The sequence below is a fragment of the Rhododendron vialii genome, chromosome 7a (assembly GCF_030253575.1).
Source record: "Rhododendron vialii isolate Sample 1 chromosome 7a, ASM3025357v1".
Classification (NCBI taxonomy): Eukaryota; Viridiplantae; Streptophyta; class Magnoliopsida; order Ericales; family Ericaceae; genus Rhododendron; species Rhododendron vialii.
In genome coordinates, this window is record NC_080563.1 from 14,597,302 (window position 1) to 14,625,136 (window position 27,835).

The 27,835-nt window shown below is 38.4% G+C and overlaps 1 protein-coding gene across 10 annotated transcripts; it reads right to left on the bottom strand.

Annotated features, from left to right (window-relative positions):
* Window positions 1-15,246: 15,246 nt before the first annotated feature.
* LOC131333705 (tobamovirus multiplication protein 2B) lies at window positions 15,247-27,275 on the bottom strand. Of its 10 annotated transcripts, none has more exons than XM_058368382.1 (6): window positions 27,016-27,274; window positions 25,767-25,847; window positions 25,614-25,678; window positions 23,476-23,566; window positions 21,062-21,167; window positions 20,439-20,747 (listed from the first exon to the last, which is right to left on the bottom strand). In XM_058368382.1, the coding sequence occupies exons 1-6, from the start codon at window positions 27,172-27,174 to the stop codon at window positions 20,722-20,724; spliced, it is 528 nt and encodes a 175-aa protein (XP_058224365.1). In that variant the 5' UTR covers window positions 27,175-27,274; the 3' UTR covers window positions 20,439-20,721. The 10 variants fall into 10 exon arrangements, with proteins under 10 accessions (XP_058224372.1, XP_058224369.1, XP_058224370.1 ...); XM_058368383.1 differs by having other exon boundaries at window positions 25,767-25,832; window positions 27,016-27,271; XM_058368389.1 differs by lacking the exons at window positions 20,439-20,747; window positions 21,062-21,167 and adding an exon at window positions 15,247-15,691 and having other exon boundaries at window positions 27,016-27,273.
* Window positions 27,276-27,835: the final 560 nt, after the last annotated feature.

Sequence of the window (27,835 nt, forward strand, 5' to 3'; positions counted from 1 at the left end):
TTGCTCCTACGATTCGAACATCTCCCCCCCAGCAAAGCATTGAATTCAACAAATTTCCAACATCCACATCTGCACTAGTCAGAGTATGTATCTCGTCGATAAATATGATGATCTTCTGATCATCATGATTATTAGACGCTGTGATATCCTTCAAGACAGCTTCTAGCCTCTGCACAAGATGTCGTCCAAACTCGGCACCGGCTAGCAGCGAACCCGTATCCAGCGAGATCAACTTTCGATGGACCAGTGTCCCGTGCACCATTCCTTGAGCTAACCCCTCGACGATCTCGGCTCTTCGCTTCCCGCGTTCGCCGATAATAATTGGGTTGTTCTTTGTTTGATCACGGGACAGTATCTGAATGCATCGCTCGATTTCGTCTTCCCGGCGTGAAACAGGATTCAGTTTTCCACGCCTGGCGAGTAAACAGGATTCAGTTTTCCACGCCTGGCGAGTTCTGTCAAGTCATTCCAGTACTCGTCGAGTGCCTCGCATTTACCTTGCTCAATTACATACTGACAACTGCTAGGTGATGATTTTGCAGCGGTGGAGTAAGAGAGAGTGTGGCTTCTTTCCCGAAAAAGATATCATCGTGTCTGAACGGGTATTTTGCCGAGAAACGGTTTTTGGCGGAGCCGATCGGGGGGAGTAATTATCTGGTACTGGTGCCGGGGCGGCGGAGTTGAGAGCGAGAAGAGATATAGGCGGCTGTCTTGACACCGGCCGCCACCGTGCAGAATATTTTCCTTGTCGTCATGGAATAGCAGAAGTCTCGATTTTTCCCCTCCTCCTAGCAAAAAATACTCCCTGTCCCAATTTCTCTCTTGTTGATTAGCAGTGACCCAATTTCTCTCTTGTTGCTAGGGGTGAGCATGGTCGGAATTTGGTTCGGTTTTATAATAAATCAATACCGGATTATGAATTTGGAAACCAAATCAACCCAAGAATAGAACCAAACCAATCCTTTAAAATACTATTCGGTTTTGGTTTTAAACTACGGTTTATTTTGAAGGCTTATCGTCAGCTAGGCAAGGGATAAAGGGGATAAATACCTTTTAGGTTTAGGAAGCTTTATATAGAATAGAAATAGGTTTTCATGTATAGAAAATTAGGGTAATTAGTCTTGATAGTGAAGAAATAGGAATTGGATTTGGTTTTCATGCATATAATGCCACGACATTCGAACACAGTTACAATTGACAATTGTGCCTTTAATGTACTCCCTCCGTCTCACTTTGTTCCACCTGTTTCCTTTTTGGAACGTTCCAAAAAATTGTCTATATCTCACAATCTACAATGTTTTTTATGATTTTGAAAATTTTGTTTAAAAAAATAATTTGAGATCTATCAAACAAGATCCATATTGAATATATAAAATATTATAAATTGTGAGATATAGACAATTTTTTGGGACGTCCCAAAAAGAAAACAGGTGAAACAAAGTGGGACGGAGGGAGTACCTTTTTTGCTTCATGATCTCTCGACTCTCAGTGCAAAGTGAAAAAAAAATTCATTTCTCTCTCCTCTTTTCCTCTTGTCAACTATGGATCCAGTGGGCCAAAAATTGGAAAAACTGAGCCAAAAATTGCCATCTGAAAAACCAATCCTTTTTATTTAGGAGGAGGAAATTAAATGAAAAGATGTGTTGTTTAAAGTCAAGGGACATGACACTTGTGCAGAGGTATATAAATAAAGGCCACCCCACTTTATTTTTATGTCTTGAGAGGGTGTTTCTGGTAATGAAATTTGTAAATTTTTATTTGTGGTTGAGAAATTGTTAGGTATTTTCGGTAGTGAATAAGTTAGAGAGAAATGTCAAGTTATTTCCGGTAGTGAATAAGTTGTTGATGGGTTTGTGAGTAAAGTTGCTGTAGGAAAAAAAGTTTTTAATTTGTTAACAACTTTTTTATTAAGGACAAATTTTCGTAGTCGTCCCTGTAATTTTACGGTTGTCTCACTTTCGTCCCTCTAGTTTCAAAGTGCTCTAATTTCGTCCCTCTAATTTGTTTTACGTTCCAAATTGGTAAAATCGTTAACACCGTTAACGAAACTAACGGAAAAAAAAAATAAGTGTTCCAATTTTCAATCCGTTTGAATCGGTGCGAAGATCTTATTTTTTTGATCATTTTATCCTAAATGGTCGTGATAAATTTTTGGCTCTAAGGCCTTTCAACGAGCACCCGAAGACTCCTTATTTAGTTACAGGGCTCTCTTAGGGTGCTCATTGAAAGGCCTTAGAGCCAAAAATCTATTATGACCATTTAAGATAAAATGATCAGAAAAATAAGATATTTGCACCGGTTCAAACGGATTGAAAATTGGAACACTTATTTTTTTTTGCCGTTAGTTTCGTTAACGGTGTTAACGATTTTACCAATTTGGAACGTAAAACAAACTACAGGGACGAAATTGGAGCACTTTGAAACTAGAGGGACGAAAGTGAGACTACCGTAAAACTACAAGGATGACTACGAAAATTTGCCCTTTTATTAATGAAAACGAGATGGTAAAATGCGTTAAGTTTTTTTGTTAGTTGAAACACTCCCTGAGTCTCACTATTTTTTATTACTCTGTTCATATTATGGGCCATCCGACTTAGACTCGACACTCTTGTCTTTCACTAGTTGTGTAATGTGAAGACAAATTGTGAGATCTATGCATGTATCTTGAAGTCATTTTCAACCATTAGAACCTACACAAAGAAAGACAAATATGACTTTAAGACCCAATGGGCCAGCCTGGGGGTAAGCCTCACAAGCCAATGGGCTTGGGCAACCCCAAGGCTAGGGCAATCCCAAAAAAAAAAAATCCATGTTAATATATATACACACACAGGGTCTTTTAGCTGCGGACGTCCGCAGATTTCTTAAATGCGGACTCCGCCTGTGAACCGTTGGATCTCATCCAACGGCTGGGATTTTCAAATCGAACTCGCAGGTAAAATGGGGACATGGGTCGGGTAAAATTGGTATCGGGTCAAACCGGTTTCCAACGCGGATCCTTTTTCTTTCCAGCTTCCAGTGGAAGCTTTGCTTCTAATGGAGAGAGAGAAAAGGGCGATTGAGGGCGATTTTGCGACGACGACCGACGAACCGAACACGACGAAGCACAAATCGACTGCAAAAACCAAGAAGGTATCTCTCCCTCTCTTTCTCGTTTGTTCGTTCGTTTGAAATCTGATTTGGGTTTTGTCCGATTTGGGTTTTTTCAGTTAACACGAACAGATCGATCGAAGAAGAGGAACGACTAGAGGGTACTACACAAAAACGATTGACTGAGAACAAGGTAACTTCTCTTCTCTTCTCTTTCTCTCTTGATCTCTATATTTTTTTATTTCGAGTTAGGGTTTATTTCGTTCTTTAGCTCTCTTTTTTTAAATTTCGAGAGTGACTCACATCTGGAGGAATTCCCCAACATTGTTGGTTATCAAGTTGATTTTTTTCAAGTTGATTTTTTTGCTTATCAAGTTGATTTTGTTTATTTCGAGTTAGAGTTTGTATGATAAACAAATGTTGGGCAAGAAGTTGCCGTACCGGTTTGACTCTTTTGCAATTCTTTTCATATGCAGAGACCTAAATTCCCTTCTCTTCCCTAAAATAACATCCCAGAAGCATACAACTATGCATCTGGATATTATCTTAGCCACTTGCTTTGTTCAAGCTCAGATTATCCCATATAAACTTCAACTTGTAATCGAGGTACTCCTGTATGCACATGTACATGAATAAACTCATACATTCATTGTGAATAAAATACCTTCCAATATAAATAAGCCATACATGGAAGAGGTACCGATAGTTTTGAAGTTCTTGTTTATTTGCGTATCAAGTTGATTTTTTTCTAGGAATGGCAAAAAAGAGATTCTTCTATGTTATTTTTATTAGAAAAGTCCCCAGAATCTATGAAAGTTGGATAGCTTGTAGCGAACAAGTAACTCGCTTGTCTGGGGCTGCGTTTAAAAAATATCCCTCATTGGAAGAGGCAAATAATGCTTGGACTGCGTATGTTGAAGCTCATTCCAATGTGCAATTGCTGTCTCCTCAACTTCCTGAACTCCCAACCGATTATCCACCTTTGCTTGTACCTGTGCAAGCAAACATGGATGATCAAACTCCTTCCAAGCTGCCCAAACATTGCGTGTACATTGCAATGCTCTTACTTGGAGTTGTAATAGAAATTTTAATTTTATTGGTCATCATGTATATATTTTTTTAGTTGGTTTATGTAATGGTTATGTTGAACAAAATTTCTCTAACACTCGACTAGACTCGTGGTAGACTAGGGACAGATTATGCAGTGGGGGATTACTTCTGATCCCAATTGTTCTCTTTGTTGTAAATCTCATTTGCACTTATTCTTTGGCTGCTCCTTCTCTTCTTTTATTTGGTCGTATTTTATGGTGAAGAATAAGATTCATAGGTAGGTTCTTGATCTATCAGAGGAGGTGAAATCGGCTGGTATCCAAAGAGGTGGTACCTCTCTTCAACACTTGATTTTCAAATTGTCTTTATCATATTTGGAGTGAGAAGAATGCTAAGATCCTCCAAGGGACTAGCTCCTCTGAACATCAGTTGGTGGCCAGGATTGAGAATGATGTCAAATCCTTGTTTAGTTCTTGGAGAGCGGTTAGGAAATCTGATACTAATAGGCTTATTTGTTTCTCCTAGGCTATCGGAAACCAGGTGTTTAGCTCTAGCAGAATCAATTAGATTTACGAAGCACTGGTAAACTTGAACTTGTTAACGCATGACAATCAAAGAAAAAACCCATAAAGCTCTTCACTTGGCAATGGCAACACCTCCTCCATAGAATGTTCAAATACACAGTGCACCCACATAGCAAAAACACAAGTCCCACAAAACAAAACAAAAAAAACATACATCCACCATTAAGAGATCATATTAAGAGGTCTAACAAAAAACAAACATCCCTTCAGTCATTTTCTAGATTACACCTTTTTCTTCCTACTCCTTAGTTGCAAAAATACAAGTCTCTTCTAAGTTACATTGATCAAAAGCCAGTTCCAAACATTTACAAATTACTGAAAGAACCAAGTAAAGCTATTGAGCTTCCAAGAGCCTAGATTAACTCCATGAACCACCGGATGGCACGAGTTTAGCTCATCATGGACAGCATCTTGCAGTCTTTAAAAAGTAGCAACAAAAAGAGATGGTCACCGGCAGTGAAACACGACACACGGGTGTTAAAACAGCAACAAAACAGTGAGGAAATAGCAGCAACAAGAATGCCAGCAAAAACACATAATGCCAGCAATAGAACTCCATTCCTAGAGCTGCTCCTCACAGAACAGCAGTAGAACCAAACAGCATAATAGCAGACATAACAAGACAGCAGCAAAGCATCATAAACAGAATACAGAGTAATATTGAACTGCAAATTAAAGTCAGAAGCAGCAAACATTCCATAACGTTCTAAATTCATCTACATTTGGAAGCATCAATCCATGTGCAAGCACCAATCTATCTTGCAACCCGAATAAGTAATAATATCAATAGAAGAAAAAATAGGCACGAACAACTAAAGAAATAAACTTAGATGTGCCAAAAACACTTACACTTATCGTCAACATCGTCGTCGTCATCACTCATCCTAACATCTTGCGAAGAACTAAGAAACAAATACGACTATTAACATTTCAACAACTAAACAATCAACTTTAGGACAAGTGTAGAATTAAGAAACAAATACACGTACATGTTGCAAAGTTTTGGACAATTTCTTTTGTCATGTGACTATCTTGTTAACCCATAACCATTACAACGCCACTCTTCTTGACCGCCTTCTCTTTTTCTCTCTTCAATCGCTTACCACAACCCTTTGCCCTAACTTGAAGCGTTCTTTAAAAATATGTTCACAAAGCATAGACACTTAGCTAGCACTCAATTTGTCACCTTTGCTTCCAAGATTCATGGCACATAGCTTATTTCGAACAGAACACAAAGCTTTTTCCAAAAGCTCACTTTCGTCTTCTGTTAATACGGTGTCATCAATTACATTAGACGCAAGTTTGAAGAGTTTATTTCGCCTTTCGAACACAGAAGTATCACATAGTTGTTGGACAGATCCACCCACATCATTTACAACTGTTTTAATTTTTATGGATTTAGTCCATCTCGCCAAAATTAACTCATGAGGCAGATCAAGAATCTGCATTCTATTGAAGTAAGCCAACAAATGCCGAGCATTAGTCTTTCTCTTTTGCAACTAATTAGATCATGTGAATTTGTTGGTTCACAAAAGATTCCTTCTCCCAATTTTAGAAGACTCGAAAGAAACTAGACGAATATGAGGCATTCTAGCGAAAGAGCTATTACGGAACATTATTCTCACAATCTGTAGCCTTGCCAAGGAAGTTCACTTTTCATTGTTAAGAGAGGCTAAATCCCTCTGCTGATGACCTTGCCAAACAACTTCAAATAGAATTCTTCATTTTTTTTAGAAATACTCCGAGTATAATTCTCATTGGGGTTTATTTGCTAACATTGTGCTAGGCTCACATTTATTTGCAATTTCTAACTCATTCATTTCTTGATCTACATGCGTGTAATAGTTATATGGAATTCTGTCACATTCAAACAGCTTACAATTGCAACTTACATGTTCTGATGACTTATTTACCAAAAGATTATGAACCCTCGAACCACTCACCTTTGCGCTCTCAACAGTGTAGAAACAATAGTGTTCATCCTCATGTATCATCTTAACCATGTACGCCCCAATTTGAAAGAGTTCATCTTGAAACTTTTGAACTATGGCCAATGTATACAACTCACTCATTGTGGACTCCATGGAAAACGATGTTATCAATTGTGGCTTCTCATTGAGATCTTTATGATCCAAATCCAATTCATTATGTCGTATGTGAGAAAGCGCCCTAGCAAACCACATGACAAAGTCGTACAATGAATTATTTAAAGAAACATACTTCTTGAAGAAAGAATGAGAAATCTCAGCCCTTTGACTACTAGTCATGTGGGCGGAAAACATGTGTTTCATATATGCCGGAATTCATCTCTCACGGATTTTGTACATGGCTTTCAACCATTCATTGGAGGATAAGTTGGCTTTGTGTACAACATCTACCCATTTAGCCTCAAATTCTTCAGGGCTCTCAGAATTTCATATGCATTGTTTGAACTCATCACAATGATCTTTATAAGATAATGCACTTATTTTTTTAGAAAATTTACTCACAATATGTCAAATGCAATATCTGTGGTGCGTATTTGGAAGAATATTAGCAAATGCCTTTGTCATTGTCGGATCCTGATCAGTTATGATCATTTTGGGCGGGCCTCCTGGCATTGCTTTCAACCATTCTTTGAATAGCCACTCAAAAGAATCACTCGATTCATCACTTAAAGGCCCACACCCAAATAGCGTAGTCTACCTGTGGTGATTAACCCCTAGTATACGTGCAAAGATCATACAGTATCGGTTTGTTTTGTACTTTGTATCAAAAACCACAACATCCCCAAAATATTGGTACGACTTTCTAGCCGTGGCATCCGCCCAAAAACAATGAGTCAACCTCTTTTCATCGTCTTTCTCCATTGTAAACATAAACCCTGAGTTCTTTTGTTGTTGAATTTGGAAATACTCATACAACATATTGGCGTCCTGCCCTAGTAACGCATTCTTTATATCCCTTTCAGTATAATAGAGATGTTGCAGTCCGAACCCAACATTTTTCAGACCTCCGGATTGCACCTCGAAAATACTCATTTGTTGGCAAGTTGGGACATTTGCTTGTAATAGTTGTTCTGCCAAAGCTCTTTTGGCAGCTGACACTTTACAATGAGATCGCAACAAATGCGTCCTCCTTGGAGACGCAAGAGCGTGGTTATGTGCCTCAACAAATTGGGAGACAACATACTTGTCACCTGACTTGGCTCTCACAATAGCCAATTTTGCACCACAACCCTCTCTAATTATCCCCCGATGTCGTTTAGAAGATCCACTATTTTCTACAGGTTTTTTGGGCACCGAGTGACCTTGTTTGCAGCAAACATACTCTTTCCTAACGACTTCTTTATCCACATTCTTCCTGCTAGAATGTTCTCGCGTACCAATTCCTGACTCTTTACCATAATTGTTGTAAAAATTATGAACTGCGTCTAAAGTGACAAACTCTTGATTAATTTTCGGTATCACGTCATTCTTAACTTGAGAAATGTAAGATATTTGGGAAGAATTGGCAGATGATTGACACGTTTGAGATGGTAATGGTGAGACTACGTCCATTTCTTCCAAATTTTCCGAACATTGCATTCTAAAAACCAAGAGACAAAATATATGGTCCTTTGAGAAAATAGTCAAATCCACAGAATTTAAATTCTAGAAAAAAAACCCCTAACTTCAAAAAAAAACCCTTAACTTCAACAGCTAAAAATATATGGGTATCACCCACTCTCATCCAATTTCCATCAGACCAAACAAAGAATAAAAATAAACGTGCAGAACTGTTGGTGGTGTTTCACTCATTGAAACCAAAAATTTATGAACTAATGGAATTTTTGAAGGCCTCTATTCCAAATTTGATGCTCTTCTATCATTCACATAGTATCCCCAGATGTAAGTAATATTTTCAGCAATACAAATTTTTAGCAGTAAAAATTTCCATCCAACCTTCTACAAATTCATCTGGAACTGTAACTCGAAAAAAAAAATTTAACAGACTTCTAAAATACCCATTTTCTCGAGAGAAAAAAAAAGATCCAAAAAGAGAGAGTAAGATACCCTGAAATGGAGCCCTAATCTGGTGGTCTTTCGTGTTCGCCTTCACATGATCGAGAGATAACTTTGTGTCTCTTGCATTACGGGTCAAGAAAAAAATCGAGTCAGGGTTTATGCTTGTCTAGGGGAAAATCGAGAGAGAGAGAGAGAGAGAGAGAGAGATAACTTCGTGGTTTTTGCAGTCAATTTGTTCTTCGTCATGTTCGGTTTGTCGGTGGCCGTCTCAAAATTGCCCTTTTCTCTCTCTCCGTTTGAAGCAAAGCTTCCACTGGAAGCTGGAAAGAAAAAGGATCTGCGTGTGGGAACTGGTTTGACCCGATACCAATTTTACCTGACCCATGTCCCCATTTTACCCGCGAGTTTGATTTTAAAATCCCAGCCGTTGGATGAGATCCAACGGCTCACGGGCGAAGTCCACATTGAAGAAATCTGTGGGCGTCCACAACAGAAGGGTTCTGTATATACATATATATATATATATATATATATATATATATATATATATATAATATACAGTCCTTATCCAGTCAGGGATCCCGCACGGTTTTACCGTGCGGACCTCGCTTTCCTGATCAAATTTCGATGATCCGAGCCGCTCAAAGTGATCAGAATGTGATTTTAAGGGTACACGCGAGAAATCAGCAAAAAAAATGACCGGAAAGGGCTTGATCGGAGCAGTTTTTATTGTACACGGTTCAGTAAAAAACTGGTCAAATCAAGCCCTTCCCGATCATTTTTTTTGCCGATTTCTCGCGCGTACCCTTAAAATCACGTTCTGCACACTTTGAGCAGCTCGGATCATCGAAATTTGCTCGAAAAATGGGAGGTCCGCACGGTAGACTGGTAAGGGATCCCTCATTGGATCCGTGGTGTATATCATATATATGTATATGTATATATTTTAACAAATATATAACACACATGGTGTAGCTAGTTTGTTGGTCAACAACATGCATTTAAGATCCCATACAAGGAAGGTTATGGGTTTTACTTGTTCCCACCATCCAAAGTCCCTTCTTTTTTGGCACCTTTTTATGTTGTCACTAAAATGAACAAGAGAATAAGAGACACATCTAGAGCCTTATCTTTCTTTTCTAGCCGGTCCATATCCCGGATAAAGGAGGAGGTTGTGCGTTAGGTAGCTGACAGCCAACACATAAAAAATCCGTCAGATATATCTTTATGACATGAATCCAAATAGCGATGCTTTACGGGACAAAATGTTGGCCTATGAAGAAATAACAGGTGAACAAGATGAGTGTAGCGGAAATGAGAATATTGAGGTGGATGTGTGGTAAGACTAAACGAGACTGGATTAGAAATGAAACGATTCGTAAGATGGTAGGTGTAGCACCTATAGAGGAGAAGTAGGCTAAGGTGATTTGGGCATTTTTACCGTAGACTAGGAGATGCAGTAGTTAAAATAGCAGATATGATAGCTTTGGGTAGCAATGCTATGGGGAGGGGTAGATCTAAATTGACATTAGATACCGTTGTGCGCAAAAATATGAGTATAATAGATTTGTGTGAACAAGTGGCCCTTGACAGAGCTCAATGGAGAAAAATGATTCATGTAGCCGACCTCAAGTGATTGGGACATAAGGCTCAGTTTGATTTGGTTTGGTTTGGTTTCATTTTCTTTTGATGACATATTTGTGACAACAATTATTTTTTACACTAATATACTTTACTGCCAATTTTTGCATGCAATGAGAATGTGTTTTCTTTGAATCGGATCGGGCTAATCATAAAACATTATAACCAGGGTCACATTTTGATTTTGATTTTTTTGATGTAATTCAAACTAAAAGCACAATATAATATTGATTTTATTTTTTTGACTTGTATGTATTTTTATTTCTTATAACTTAATAATAATAAGCTAGCAATCAAGTTTAAAGTTGGACTTGGACAACCCAAACATCAGGACCGGCCCTACAGAAAGACGTGCCTCTTATCAATCTCAGGCGATTTTCTTAACTCTAACTAGTTTCCATGCATTTTAGAGCTGTGAGGTGTTTCCATGCATTTTAAATGATCTTCCCAGCTCAGAATGCATGTTTTTTTTTTTTTTTTTAATCACAGCTCAGCATACATGTTGAGTTGTGTTTTCCAACTTTAGTGAGTAATCACTATCGCCCCGACATTTGGAGTGCCCAAATTCGATCTCACGCTTGATTGCCCATTTAGTATTAATTCATACAAAATAAAAAGAAACAAGTAAAAAAGAAAAAAAACAATGTTATATTGTGCTTTTAGTTTGAATTACATAAAAAATTCATCATTAAAATGCAAAATCCCGGTTATGGTGCTTTATAATTTGTTTTTTTAACTTTTCGACATCATTAATTTTTTAAATTAATTATACATCTTGATGAAAGGAATAGGAAATATATAAAAATGTGAACCAAAGTTTTTAAAAGATTCAGATAGGACAATATTAACGACAAAATAAAATTTACTTTCTTTAATAATCTTTTTTTTTGCTTTTGGTCATTTTTTTCTTCTTTTTACACTCCTCTCGTCGAGATGAATGATTAATCCAAAACTAATGGGAATCTAGAAAAAATCAGAAAACACATAAAAAAAATTCTAGGAAGGATAGGAACTTCTACATATTAATTGCTACATAAAGTATGTTTTCTTTATTTATATTTGAATTTTTCATTTTAAATTTTAATAGAAAGATAAATGCAAAAAGTCAAAATAGTAAGTTTTATATTCTGAAATAGGATCTTAATTTTTGGTATCTATTTAAATTATTCCAATTAAGATCAATGCAAAAAGTACAAATATTTGAATGAAAGATAAAAAAGAAAGAAAGCATGGAAATAAAATTTGATCACCGAAATAAAATCTAAGCCTCAATGTTAAACGAGTTGCCTTGGAAGTTGGAACATGGCAAGAGTTACAAAAAGAGAGGTTAAAGTGGGTATAGCAACTAGAAATGATATTGGTACCGACCAATATCATATCGACGGCCACGCCAGGCCGTCTCTGGCCACCGGACGGTCGATCCAAGCCGTTCAAAAATTCTAAAAAAAAAACTAAGTGGACCCGCTCAGGAATCAACGGCATCCAACGTGCGTAGGTGCTCGACGGTTGATGCAATCTGTCACACTTTTGCTATTTGGCAACTGTGATTCCTTCCCCCCACACCCCCCCCCCCCCCCTGCGCTCATAAGAAAGAGAGTGGCTTACATGATATGGCAGCCATATATGCTCTGAATTCGGATATACAAACCAGGACTGTTAGGGGAGTATTGATTGATTGTAGGTCTTGAGACCACTGAGGTTACAAGTTTCCCAGCGGAAAGGGGATTTTTTTTTTTTTTGGAGACGCCGACGAAACGATTTTAATGCAAGGATGATTATGTTGAGGTTGCTATGGTTTTGAACCAGGTGCAGACACCAATAGAACTGTAGATGAAGTTTTCTGATTCACTACATTGTTTTCTTCTTGTGTTGTTGGAGTAGATCGGTGCTTTGACACCTTGTCTACTCTATGTAAACTCAGAACCGGCAGCAGCATCCCAAAGAAAGAACACACCATTATCACCACTAAAAATCTTCATCTTCATGAAGGTCGGCCGTTTGGGACGACAATTACGAGAATTTTTCCCCCCCTTCCGCGGGAAAAGATAGAAAATATCATTGTGCTGATCCGATAATAGATTTTAAACTCCTTATCTTTGTATGTATATTCATCTATATATCTGCTTCTGCACAATTACAAGTCTAATGCTGGGAATAACATAGGCTCTATATATCTGCCTCTGCACAATTACAAGTCTAATGCTGGGAATAACATAGGTCTACAATTGAGGTACAATGCAAACTTAAACACACTCATAAAATAAAAATACCTATATAGGTCCACAATTGAGGTACAATGCAAACTTATATTGCTAATTGCACACCTTTAATTTGTTTTCTTTCATAAAATGGGCTTATGTAAGTATGTTTTATTGCCCCATGCAGGTAACCATTGTACAGCCGGCCAAAAACCTTTAATAATGCTATCAGGAAGACCAGCTCAAGAACCACAAATTTGATTTCACAAAGATGGTCATTGAATGTGGTCTTACTAACAATGTCATTACTAAATCTTAATATTGACGACTCCGATCTTGTTGAGACACCTAGCTCCAAAGTAAATGAGAATGCCAAAGACTGGAAAAAAAAAAAACATGCCACATGCAACGCACGTGCCAAAACACTAGTTACAAGAAAAGGGGCTGATAAAACATCATCAGTAATAAGACATGACAAGATTTTTGAAAAAATCATACTAAATCACATCTAATAAATTCAAAGATATAATGTGCAAGCCATACATACCCCTTCTCGATGCTCACCTAGTAGTTTCTGAAATCTACATTCGAGATCAAGGTCCTGAATGTACTTGTTATACCCGCTCCAATTGGTTGTGCGCTCCTAAAATTCGAAGACCTCCACAGCCAAGCATTGAATTCAAAAAAAATTCCAACATCCGCATCTGCGTGGTGTCCCCCTGCACCAATCAGGGTATGTATCTCGTCGCTAAATATAATGATCTTCTGATCATTATTAGAAGCTGTGATATCCTTCAAGACAGCAGCTTCTAGCCTTTGTACAAAGTGTTGTCTAGACTTGGGGTGCCGGCTAGCGGCGAACCTGTATCTAGCGAGATCAACTTTTGATGGACCAGTATCTCAGAAACATCCCCATACACCATTCCTTGAGATAACCCCTCGACAACGTCAGTTCTTGCCTTCCCAGGTTCACCGATAATAATAGGGTTGTTCTTTGTTTCACGGGACAATATCTGAATGCATCGCTCGATTTCATCTTCCCGACCTAAAACGGGATTCAGTTTTCCACGCTTAGCGAGTTCTGTCAAGTCGTTACTGTAGTTGTCGAGTTCCTCGCATTTACCTTGCTCAATTACATCCTGACATCTGCTACTAGCTTGAACTGATGCTCCCTGAGGAGGTGATGATTTTGCAGCGGTGGAGTAAGAGAGAGAGTGGCTTTTTTCCCCGAAAAAGATACACTATCATCATGTCTGAATGGGTATTTTGCCCAGAAACGGCTTTTGGTGGAGCCGATCGAGGGGAGTAATAATCCGGTGGTGCCGGGGTGGCAGAGACAAAGTTAAGAGCGACAAGAGAAATAAGCGGCTGATTAGACACCGCCGCCACCGCCGTGCAGAATTCCTTGTTGCCATGGAATCGCAAAAGTCTAGTTTTTTTTTTTTTCCCTTCTACTAGCAAAAAATACTCCCTGTCCCAATTTCTCTCTTGTTGATCGACTTACGGGGGAATCTCGGTAATTTATTTTCCAAATCCATCCCGATCTAAAGGTTTTTTTATTTTTTATTTTTTATAAGCATCCCAATCTCACTTTTTTTTTTTTGGGATAAGCATCCCAATCTCAAGTTTATTCTTGTCTGGATAATCTTACGTACCATAATTTACACGTGGTGTATCACGTTCTCTGAAACGATCCGCGTTTCTGGTAACATAAAACTCGTTAGACTTGTTTATTTACATATTCTGTCACGCCATATTACTTGCTTATTTGGTTCAAATATGGGTAGTCAAAAGAGCCCCGAGTCTTGAGACGTATTAAAAAGGGTCAAACAAAAACATTAGCAGAATGGCAAGCTTTTCTGATATCTCCAACAAGAGACAACAGTTTCGTAGCTTATACAAACAGAAAACCTCTTACTTGAGAGGCACATAACCTAGGCAACTACATTTGCCATTAAATCTTTTGAACAAGTTAGAGTTTCTGAATCAACTTACGCACAAGAATTACTAAACGGTGGGGTTTGCCAGCAAACTACTGGTTTATTTGCTTAGACTACTGGTTTATTTGCTTAGCAAATGGTAAGGTTTGTCCTTCAAGAATTAGTCGAAATGCTTGTAAGCTGATCTACACAACTTGAGTGATAAAAACAAATTGTAGAAGATGAGGTTGCTTTCTAAAGATGGCAAGAACATCCTCATTTACCCATTGGTATAATCCCAACAATTAAGCAAGATGATAATCCTCAAAAGGAAAGAAAGGGAAAACGCCAAAAGAGAGAGAGAGAGAGAGAGAGAGAGAGAGAGAGAGAGAGAGAGAGAGAGAGAGAGAGAGATTTGGTATGGAAGTTCTATTAGCCCTAGTTTAGAAGAGAAATGTAGAATAATCATAATGAGACGAAGAAATAGCCCAATTTCTCAGTGGTGAAAGGTGATTCAAAACTTCAAATATGTTTGGAGAACAAAATGATCAGTACATATATTTTGAGTCTTCAACTACCATTGAACTCAAAACCACAAATTAAAACTGACGTGACCTTCCAGGTTGTCCATCTCTAGGTTTGAAATAGGGGAACAGTCATATATATCCTAGTATTTTCTTACAGGCAGAAGGAAGAAAAATCAAACGAATGACCTAGAAGTCAACATGAGTGCTTTACCGGGGAAGACAAGCGTGAAAGATTAAATGTGGTGGCTCTAGTAAAGAAAAATCATACATGTTCACGAGAAACCACCACGTGATACCCCAACTTCTTCACGACCACACATTCATTTGGGGTCATGGCTAAGTGTACAATTACTCCAGTAGCACCTAGGTATCCATTATCAAAACACTCACTCCATATTCATAACAAACATCTTTCTTGCGGTAAATTCAAGGTGTCTTTATTGGTACACCAAATTACCGAAACAGTTGAGGCGTCCTAAGGCTGCATTTGGATCATGGATTTGTGGAGGGACTGTTTGTAGGGGAAGAAAACTGAAAAAGATAAGAAAACAACACAGTGAAGAAACTACATATTGTTTCTTTTGATTCTTCCATCATGCTCTATAAATCCAAGATCCGGCCGCAGCCTTAAAGACACTTCATTGCCACGAACTTGGAAGTCAGAACAGATGCTTAAAATGTACGGCTACTGAGATCCTTCAAGAACAAAAGGAGAACCATCATTAAGCCCAAACAACGCAACTGCAGAGAAAATTCCTTGAAGAACCAACAACTGGGCAATTTCTTGGTCAAATGTTAACAAATACTCTCATTAACATCAGTACAAAAAACAAAAAAAAACATCAGTACAGCAACACAAGACGCAGAGCCTCTACTTCGTCATCGAAGCATGAAATACAAGACCAGCCTCAAGTCCATATACAGTCTTAACCACCTGCTTCTAGGCATTAAGCAAAAAGAGTAGACTTGTTTAGCCTGCCTCTGATGGTTGGTCTTCTAGTTTCGGTTCCTTGGCAAGCATATCGCAATTGAAAATGGGGTTACGCAAACAAAACTAACATACTAGACATAAGAAAGAAAAGAACTCTTTGTTTCCATAGCAATGATGTCTGTTCTGTTGCACATTATCGATATTAAGAGCCAACAAATATTAATATTTGAACTCTGATGTAAAAGAAATTAAGATTTCTACTAAAAAATAAAAGCTACTCTTATATGGTGGCTTGAATTGGTTAGTGTAGAATGTCAGTGTCCTTTGAAGGCAAATTTATCGTCATTCCAACTCCAAAGAGTTGCGTATTTCAGTGAAACACTGCTAGTCAAATAGTCTTACTTACATTTGCTTGGGATTGGGTCAGTTGTCCACTAAAGGCCTGTTTGTCATTAGTTCATCCCCAAAATGGTTCGTGTATTTTGGTGGAACACAGCTAAATGTTGAAGTTCATTCACTAAAATTAAGTAGAAGGGTTCACTCTACCTCACCCAAGTCAGCAATTGCCTAGGGGAGTTTGGTAGATGAAATTACCCTCTTGCCCTCCCTCAAAAAAAAAATTTCTTATTAGGGTACCTTTGAGGCACACATAATTTATCAGTTATTGTCCGATTACTATGGAGGGTTCCCTGCTAAAAGAGTATGTTGCAGTACAAACACCTAGGGTCGGCACCATGGAGCGACATCAAGACTAATGTTCCATTTTATTGAGAACATGGAAACTAGAAGGTTATACACACACACAAGTCATACCAACATACAAGTATGGAAGCTTTTATGTATGTATGCATGTGCAATAAGATACTCGTGCATATATATTTGTGCATAAAACTTTCCCAGATCAGAGAGTTTGTTGATCAAAGGGTGAGAGAAACATTGACGGTACTTGAAGAGTGGTTGGACTTTAAGTTCGAAGTCCATTGAGTCATTGAGACCTTGCAACCAGAAAAAGCTCCGATTGATTTCCTGCTTGCAAGGTTTTAATCACCTACACGAACTTCAAAATCAAATGACTCAATACTTCCCAAATGCCATCAAAATCGTCAATAGTTCTCTCCCCTTCCACCACCAAGATCTTTGATCCCGTAAACCATTCTCTCTCTCTGTATTTTTACACATTTGTGCACAAGTATCTTATTGTACATTCACTCACATTTGACTACATTTGCGTATTTATGTATGCATATTAACTTCGGATTTCTAAAATTAGCACCTCGTTTGTTTTCGTTTCTTCTTCCTTTGATTGGATAGGTAGCACGGCCTTAACTTCATCTCTTGACGTGTCAACAAGGAAAAATATCATGACTCTTGTAATCAATCAAGTGAAACATGGTGTGCGGTGTTGTTGCTCCATGGTGGCATCTGTAGATTATTGTGTTGGCACATACTTTGTAGACGAAGTTAACACTCTAGAGCTATCGATTCAAGAATTAGTGGATTATGTGCTTCATAGGTACCTAATGAGATTAACTTCCTATACTTTAGTGAAAAAAATCATAAAAGACACAAGGGAAAAGGTTCAAAAAGTGATAAGAGAAAAGAGAGTAGAATTTTTTTTTGACTTGTTCAAATGCAGTAAATGCTATCTACGATGTAGACTTACAATTGGATTGCAATAATTACGAGGTGGACAATACTACCCATGTTATCAATTAGCATGGCTTACATATTGTAAAATTAGACGATAGAATTGAGACCTAAAAATTGAGAGATGCTATTGGTACAGATAATCCAGTACATGCCCTGAGTACAGAACAGTTTTGGGCTCGTTTTGGGTCATTACGTTGAAGTTATACAAGAGTAAAGAAGCAATTACACTAAGACCCTTATTTGCTAATCTATTTACGTAAGAGATCAATTATAAACTAATTACACACTGCACCCATAACTTAACACTCCCTCTCAAGTTGGTGTGAAGATCTCTATCAAGCCCAACTTGAACACAATAGGGTGGAAACTCTTCCTACCAAGCCCTTTGTGAATATGTCAGCTAATTGATCTTCAGATCTCACAAAAGGCATACATATTAAACCCTCACTCAGCTTCTCCTTGATGAAGTGTCTGTCAATCTCTATATGCTTCGTTCTGTCATGTTGAACAGGATTATGAGCAATGTTTATGACAGCTTTATTGTCACAGTAGAGTTTCATAGGACCACTATCAGACATTCCCAAATCACGTAACAAAATTTGGAACCACAAGAGCTCACAAACACCATGCATCATAGCTCTATACTTAGCTTCTGCACTAGACCTGGTGAGACCACTGATTACTTCGTACTTCACCAAGTAACCAAATTTTCCCCAAGGAAAGTACAGTAGCTAAAAGTAGAGCGTCTATCATCCACCGAACCAGCCCAATCTACATCAGTAAACGCCTCAAACTGCATGTGACCATGATTAGAGAACATAATTTTTTTCCTTGGAGCTGATTTGAGATACCTCAAGATACAATAAACTGCTTCCAAATGTGAAGTACGAGGGTCATGCACATAAACTAACTAACAACACCCACTGCATAAGTAACATTCGGTCGAGTGTGAGCTAAGTATATCAGTTGACCCACAAGTCGCTGATATCGCTCTTTATCAGTGCGCTCCCTCATATCTCCATGAAGATGATGATTCGCCTCAATAGGAGAATTTGCAGGTCTACAACCCAACATACATGTTTCTTCCAAAAGATCAAGTATATACTTCCGTTGGGAGATAAAAATACCTCTATCAGACCTTGCCACTTCCATTCCAAGAAAGTATCTTAGTGATATCCCAAATCCTTAATCTCGAATTCTTGAGCCAGACTAGACTTAACATGGTATGAACAACACCTCCCTTAAGGAACATAGTATGATCTGCATGGCTTTGTTTATATTCAAATCTCAACATAGCCTTTGAAAATCTGTTAAACCAAGCGCTTCAACCCATAAAGAGCCTTCTTCAATCTATACGCCTTTCCCTCGGTCTCAAAGGAAGAAAAACATGGAGGTATATTCATATACCTCCTGCTCTAACTCACCATGAATGAATGCATTTTGCACATTAAACTGTTGAAGAGGCCAATTTAAATTGGTAACACAAAAGTATAGCTCGCACAAAGTTCATCTTCACTACCAAACGTCTCCTTGTAGTTAATACCATAGGTTTGAGTGAAACCCTTGGCAACAAGTCTCGCCTTATATCTCCCAATTGTACCATCAGCATTCTGCTCAATAGTGAAAACCCACTTGCATTCCACTGATTTCTTCCCTCCTAGAAGTGATACTAGCACCCAAGTATCATTCTTTTTCAAAGCTGTCATCTCCTTTATCATAGCTCATTTCTACTTAGGTATCATAAATGCATCCTGCCAATTCTGTGAAATAGATATAGAAGAAAGAGACGAAACAAAGGCATGGTACAAAGGAGATAAACAATCATAAGAGACAAATTGGGATATGAGATGTTGAGGACATGACCTAACACCTTTCTGAAGAGCAACAAGAAGATCATCAAAATCAATAAAGGGAGGTTCAATGGGAGAGGAAACATTACCAGATGAGTCAGCTGAAGAAACTAGGAGACCAGAACTGGAGCTGGTGATGGTGATTGACAAGGTGGCATCACACAAGAGGACTTTTCGTTTTTTTCGTTTAGTGTAGGTCTTTAAGTTAGCCCCTCGCAGCCGTTGTGGTAGTTCCTCAATGTCACCACCAATGTCATGTGTTGCTCTTTCGGCAGATATTGGTTCATCTCTAGATTTTTCCTTCTCCCCCTCACCATTATTATAAAAAAGGTAAGCGTCTCTTCCTGCGCTCTCCCTGAAGAGATGGAGTGGGCGGAGAGTAAATAGACTCTGTTTCCTAAAAAGTGACATCCATGGAGACAAGAAACTTTCTAGAGCGAGGATCATAATATTTATAGCTCTTCTGAGTAGGAGAATACCCAATAAAAATACATTTATGGGTTTTATGACCTAACTTGCCACCAAAGGGGTGAGGAGACTGAACAAAACACATACAACCAAAAACTCTCAGGGGAAGAGTTGTGACACAACAACTGCTAGGGAGACACTCAATAGGAGTTTTGAAATGGAAAACACCGGATGGAATACAGATAAGATAAGTAGCAATCAAAATTGCTTCTCCTCAAAAAAATTTGAGAACATTCATGGTGAGCAAAAGAGAGTGAGCTACCTCAGTAAGATGACGATTTTTACGTTCAGCAACTCAATTTTGTTGTGGAGTGTCATCACAAATCATGTGAAAAAGAATACCATTGTCATTCAGAAATGTCCTTAAATTTCTATCTATATACTCAGTGTCATTGTCACTACGAAGAAATTTGATGTTCGCAACAAGAAAAGACTTCACTTTTTGACTTAAGTAAATAAACCCAAGTAACACGAGTCAATAAAAGTGACAAACCACAGCAAATCTTTACGAGAGGTAATAGGGGACGGACCCCAAACATCAGAATGGATAACCATAAAAGGAGAAGCACTCTATTTATTATAGGTGCATAAAAAGAACGTTCATGTTTCCCAAGCTTCACAAAAAAACTAACTCTGAAAATAATGCTTAATTAAATTAGGAAAAAGTTTTCTCTAAAATCCCAAAAAATGGATGACCCAATCTACGGTGCCATTAATGTAACATAGAAAGAGCTGAATGTGTATCTGCTTGCAGAGCTTGACCACATGACATAGGTGGAAGAGGTGCAGACTCCAAAAAATAGAGGCCACCATGTACTTTACCACTGTCAATCACGTTCCCCGTATCCAATTCCTGAAAAACACAATGAGTAGGAAAAAAAGTCACGAAACAATTTGCAGAACGAGTAAGACTACTAACGAACAGAAGGTTAGAGGCAAAGTTTGGAATATGTGGAACTGAAGAGAAGGAAATAGAGGGAGAATAACGAACAGAATCTTTCCCTAAAATAGCAAAGAATGACCCATCTGCTATTCTGACATTATCCTTACCAGAACAAGTAGAGTAAAAATCAAACACAGAGGAACAACATGTCATATGATCTGAAGCATCCGAATCTATAATCCAAGGAATAGCAGAAGAGGCAGTAAATACATTAGCTAGGATACCTGTGTTCGCAAAATAAGATGAAGTGGAGGCTGCTGTGGAAGTGGGAGCTATAGTAGATGGAGAATCATCCCGAGCCATTAGGCGCCTAAGAGCTTGCATCTCCCCCTGAGAAAAACCACCAAGATGATCAAATGACACCTGAGCCTAGAACAGGCAAGGTGGCAACTGTAGATTCCAAAACATGGGTCTGGGCCTGAAAACACACAGGACCACGACTACGACCACTGCTTCCACCCCTTCACCCACGAGAGGGATGACCAAGTAACTTCCAACAAAAATTCCTAGTATGGCCGGTGTTGTTGCAATAATCACACCAGAGTGACTCACGATCAATAGGCCCGCTGCTAGTACCAAACTGTGACTTATCACTCTGTGGAGGAACGAGTCCACCACTAGAACCAAACTGACCCTGAGGAATGGCAACCAAGGCAGAACGATCAGAAGTAAGAGTATGCAACATAACACCCCTCCTACTCTCTTCCTGCCTAACAATGGCATAGGCCTTTCCCAAAGACGAAAATAGAACATGACCCAACATCTGCACTCTAATCTGATCATAGTCTATATCAAGGCCAGCAAGAAAGTCATAAACACGCTCTTTCTCCAACCTCTTTAGCCAATTAGCAGCATCAACAGAACAAACGGCCTGAAATTCCTAATAATAATCAAATTCCTGCCATGCTCCACTCAAGTCAGCATAATACACAGCAACAGATCGATGATGTTGATCCAATGTACGAAGTCATAAACTCTGACATCCCTCTGCCTCAATAACCAAAGTAAAAGTGCGAAACCAAATCAAATAGTTTGTACCATCCAACTTAATATGGCAAATATCCAAAGAAAAATTATCCAGAGTCCCTGCTCAACTCAACCCGTCCTTTTTATCAGCAGAAGCATTTTTTGGATTCCCAGACATATCAACAGAAGAGCAGAAATCCCAAATAACAAATACCTAGTCAAGTCAGCACTAAAAAAAATGCAAAATCAAAATCAACACCAAATGCTGCAAATAAGTGTAACCCAACTGAAATCAAGCCAAAAATGCAAATATGAGTACTCCAAAATAGATTGCGACTGCCGAAACAGTAAAAGGGCACTTGAAAAGAGCACCGAAATGGTTGGAACAGACTTGAATCGAGTAGGAAAGGCTGTATCTTATAACCAAAATAGAGGGGCCATATTCAAGCGATGTGGGACACAATCTAACACACCTTCCTGGCCCACAAAGCATGGCAACTGGACAACGGTCCACCATGGAAAGGCCCAACTAAAGCTATGATACCATGTAAAATTAGACGATAGAATTGAGACCTAAAAATTAGGGTTACTTTTCTCATTACGTTGAAGTTATACAAGAGTAAAGAAGTAAACACACTAAGACCCTTATCTGCAAATCTATTTACATAAGAGATCAATGATAAACTAATTACACACTACATCCATAACTTAACACATATGGATGTATGTAGGACAATTACATACTTAAACAGGATAATTAACCTGAAATTTTTTTGCATTCTAAGAGCTTCACTAAGACGGCAATTGACAAAAACTCAAGAGTGGTTGGCACATTTGCTCTTTGGCAAGTGAATATTTGACTTTGGGCCATATCTTGTGGCGAGGCATCGCATCATATCGTAAAAAAAATTCTACGCAAAATGGAATAAATTTAAGTATTTTTAACATCACATGAAAATGTTGAAGTTTAAGTAAGATATTGAGATGAAATGTTTTTGATTGAGTATTTATCATGTGAATTTGGAAAGATTAAACATGATCTTTGATTTGGCAAGAAGGGTATTCAGTGAATATTTTGAATTGGAGGCATCATTATTTTTGTTCTTTCTCATAAGTTCTTTCTCAAATAAGGTCTTGCCACCGAATGCCCCATAAAACCTTGACGAAATATTATCTTAAACATTAAAAATAAGACTTTCCTACAAGCATCTCCACATATTGCGACACCTAATTAAGTTTAGCACATTTCTACCCAGAGGGCCTGTTGTTTGACGTGACTAACAATGACACTATAATCACATAGGATACAAAATTCCATACGATTTTTAATCCAATTACGTTACTAGCGATAGGAATGATAATTACCACGTTCCCGGTACTGTACCTACAACAATTCGTCTAATTTCTATGCCATGCATTTTTAGTTTGGGCTGTAAAAGTCTTAACCAAACACCAAATACGTGTCCAGTCCAATACTCAACAAATGAGCCCTGACTGTTCAAATTTATTTGTAATTTAGTTTTCGAGTGTACTTGTCTTTTTACATCAGAAGCGAAGACTCCATATTAGCAGCTATGTGGCTCTTAAATGGTAATGCACAACAAAACAACTACCATGCTCACTTTCAATATGCACTAGGCTAAAAAAAAGATGAAGTCAAAGCAATAAATACCTCTTGTGAGGATGGAGCTTTGGACAAAGACTTAAGCTGGCAGCTTTCCATATTAGCAAGTAGTTGAGTTACTGTTTTGAGATGAGGAACGCTGCAAGAATCAAATCCCTTGTTAGCCAATACATATCTCAAATACAAAGCGCCTACAGAAAGATATAGACAATCAGTTAGTGAGGATAAAATTCGGTTTCCCCTTAACATCAGACACCATGTCACCGTGTCAGACACCATGTCACCGTGTCAGACACTTCAAAGAAGGCATGTCATGTCAAATTACCAAAGCTCTTTGGCCATTCTTAGACACCATGTCAGACACCCGTCCAAACGGGCACCATTAAAATTTTAGTTGACTAGAAATTTAGATGGTGAACTTGTGGAGCAATATGCCCAGCACAACCAATACCCCGTCGAAGACCTCCCAGTTCAGGAAGGGGAGTTTTGTCGAGCCTTGGTCGACCTACCAGTAGAGGCTTTGACAACAGCCCAAAGGTTGCAAAGAATCAAAACCCCTCCCTTTCTCCCTTTACTTCACGTTTTGGAGGGAAAATGACCTGACGTAATTTATTTCCCTCCATTTCTCACACTATAAGACTGCATACCCCTTGTTCCCCTTCTCCCTCACTCTAGAATTACTCTGTAATCTATATCCCTTCAACCCCAGACCACCTCCTCCCTTCTTGAACAGACAATGAAGAGCACTGCAACCACCGTTAATGACAACCTCTGCATTCTTTGCAACAATCAACGAATAATTTGCACTTCATGGACTGATGCAAATCCTGGTCGAAGGTTTGCTAGTTGTTCCAACTCCGAGTGCACAGAGTTCAACTGGGTGGAGCCTCCCATGTGCCGTAAAGGTGATGTAAGGGGACAGGATGAGGGGATTTGATTTGCTGCAATTGTTGGGTCTCAGTGTTCTGTTCCAATGGGGCACTTAACGGCAAAATGTGGCCATGCACCACATTTCTTCACAAAATGGACGCAACATGACAACAAGGGTCTAAATTAGGGGGTTTTGTATACTACAAGTGTTTAATCAAAATAAAGTACAGTTCAGGTGTTTATGGGACATTTGGGTGAAAATTTACAGTTGAAGGCATGGAATGCAGCAACTCCTCAAATCAAGACACAACGCCACTGCTGCATGTGTTTCAAAGGTGCCTCGCGCAACACAACAGAACATCACATTCAGTTGAAGAACAACAAAGATCAATACCACCTATCTTTCCGCATATCCAGGAGTCGGTGAAAGCAGTCAATTCTAAATGTGGTGAGGACCCGTCACTAATGGTGCCTCGCGCAACACAACACAACAGAACATCACATTCAGTTGAAGGACAACTAAGATCAATACCACCTATCTTTCTGCATATCCAGGAGTAGGTGAAAGCAGTCAATTCTAAATGTGGAGAGGACCCGTCACTAAAAACAGAAGTCAGTAAAAACAGAGAGAATCTAACAGCCCAATCATCAAACATTATCACCAAAATGAAGAATCTATCACAAATACCTGTGAGAAGCCAATATAAACTTCTCAAATGGGTCTATTGTCTCAATTTCTCAGCAACCAAAATTATTTATTCCTTTTTAACTCCAAAATTCAATCCCCTCCATAATATTTTCCCCTTGGAAAACAAGACTAGAATGAAGGTTTGGATAAAAAAAAAAAAAAAACTAGCAGAATAGAATTGGATGTTCTCTCCAACTGTTCTCTGTTTTCTAACCAGAGCATATTAAAGTGAAACTTTTCAAAACCTGATCAACCATTCTAGTGACATAGCCCTGAAGTAGATTGTGATGCATGAAATTTTATAAGCATCTTTTGCAAACTTAAACTCATTCCGGGCCTAATTATCTCCATGTTCAGTCTCTATCCGCATAGGTATTGCCAAAGATGTGCTGGTACAAACAAATTACATTGCTTCACAGTGCCATACAACTAGTAAGGACAAACTATAATGAGTGGAGGTAGAGTCAGCCAAAATGCAACTCAAAACTAGAAGGCTGCATTGTCCTTTTTTTCCACCTTCCTTTCCGGATGAATGCAAATTAGAAGCCTTATTCTAAAATGAGAGTGGTTTCAGGAATATCTATTTAGGGGACTCAATATAATATGACAGAAGAATGCAGGAAGCAACCTTTGTAATCCATTGTCCAAATGTGCATCCAAAGATGAAATTACATGGGGCATCTGCTCTAATATCTGCATCGAATAAGATAGGAACAAAGACTCAGAAGGGAATCCTTCAGAAGAACTATGTAGCTGCTCAGTGTTCAGAAGAACTATGTACCTGCTCAGTGTTCTTAATAGTAGAGGTTTTAGCCAATAGGTTTCTAGGAAGCTTTGCTAAGTGGACCTGTAAACAAGACACCTGATATGAATTATTGTGGACAGTAAACCACAGTGGCAAAGAAAACATAAGGAATAACAGCAAAACTAAAATATAATTACGGTAAAGCATAACAATCTTATAAAGGATGTCCTCGTGTATTCTTGTTCATGAGAAGGAATCTACAGGCGAGAGTCCGCAGTTTGCAACAAAGTAGGTACCTAGACTGATGGAAACTATACTTTGGGAAAACAAGTATTCACTTTTTTAGATAGAATACTAATAAATATACGTATACTAATAGACATTACATGAAAAAGCAAATCTTATCGTTGCATGGAACTTCAGAGTTTAGAGTACTCCAAACAATGTTACAAAATTTAGACGAGTCAACTCATACAGTACCATTTAACTTCAGTGTTTAATTCGTATGTTCCCCTTGGGGCATCTCCAGCCCTTACTCAAATCTTTGTTCCAAACTCATATTTGAACCCAAATCACTCCCCACTCCCTTAATTCATATCAAAGCCAAAATGAGTATTACTTATTCATTCAACTAAATTAAGTTGTCTTTTTTCTTTACCCATAACTTTATGGCTTTGAGTCTTTGACTTCACTAATTTTGCCATTAGCAAAGATTTTACTCAAGTTCATGCTAAGATCAGGCCTCAGGGTTTCCCCATCGGAGACGGTCATTCTGAAGCATTTGCTCAGATTTGTCCTCAAACTAAGTAAAACTTTGAGCACAGCATTGGAGACGGTCTTACCGGGAATTTCTAAATTTTTGCACCACCTGTTAGCCGAAGAAATCTCCCCACCCACACGGCATGGTCTAAAGTGAAAACCCTAATTCCAAAACTAGTATGTTTTTAAATACACCCCCAACAACACCTCCATTGATCGGGGATTACACGTGGGTACTGTTATCGTTTGGTTGTCCATCAAATAGATTATCGTCCCATTTGGCTGTATTACTCCATTTGCAAACGGAAATTATCTTATGCTAAATTGTTGTTGTGCTGATAAAGAACATGGGGAATTTTGGTTCATCACGTTACAGTGTTTACAACACCTGAACCCATACCTCAGACAATATTATTGAACCCATATTTCAGAAAAGTCATAACATAGTAAAGACAATGTGTGTCTGAACGTGCGCGTGTATGCGCGCGCGCGCGCGTGTGTGTGTGAGAGAGAGAGAGAGAGGTGCCTGTGAAGGAGAGGATTCTTGCATGAGGTGGAGGAGATTGGAGGTGGATTGAACGGCCTGAGAGATTTGTTCGGCCACCATGGCTTTTGCTGACCCTTCTCTGCTGCTTGCCGCTCTTCCACCGCTCGGAACGGCTGGCTTAGACGAATTCGTCGCCATTTTTTTCACTTTGCTTCGCTCGGCGGAAGAGTGAAAGATCGATGCTATTTGGGATTGAAAAATTGAAATCCCAAATCAGGGCCAGTTTAAAAAGAAGGCCACTCCGTTTTCGGGATTTTTTTATTTGTTTTTATTCAATTTTTTATTATTATTAATTTTGCATCAAATTTTTATAAATAATTGATTTGTATTAATCAAAAAATTTAAAAAGTAAAAAATTGTCATTTTTACCCCTTTTTTTAAAAAAAAATCTAAAAAAGGGCATACTTGTGTTATTCTCGTGGGTTTTGTGGTAGTGTTTCGATTGGCCTTGTTTAGTTGATTGTGTTGGTATTATTTTGTTTTGCCGAGTTGATTGGGTGGTTTTATGGGTCATTTGTATGGTTTATATTTGTTTGCTTGTGCTATTTCTTTGGTATATATGATTTCTAAAAAAAAATCTAAGAAAAAGCCAAAAAAAAAAAATACAAAATATTTTGATTTTGATAGAATACTTTTTCACTTTTTTGACGAGCGACACATCTTTTTATTAGAATCAATAAAAGAATACAAATATTTGGATTAGATAAAACTAGACACATAAGTCCATAGCTCATTAAGTGAACAAACAACTAAATTAATGACCGACATGAAAGTGTGCAAGGGTTGAAACCCCTGACCT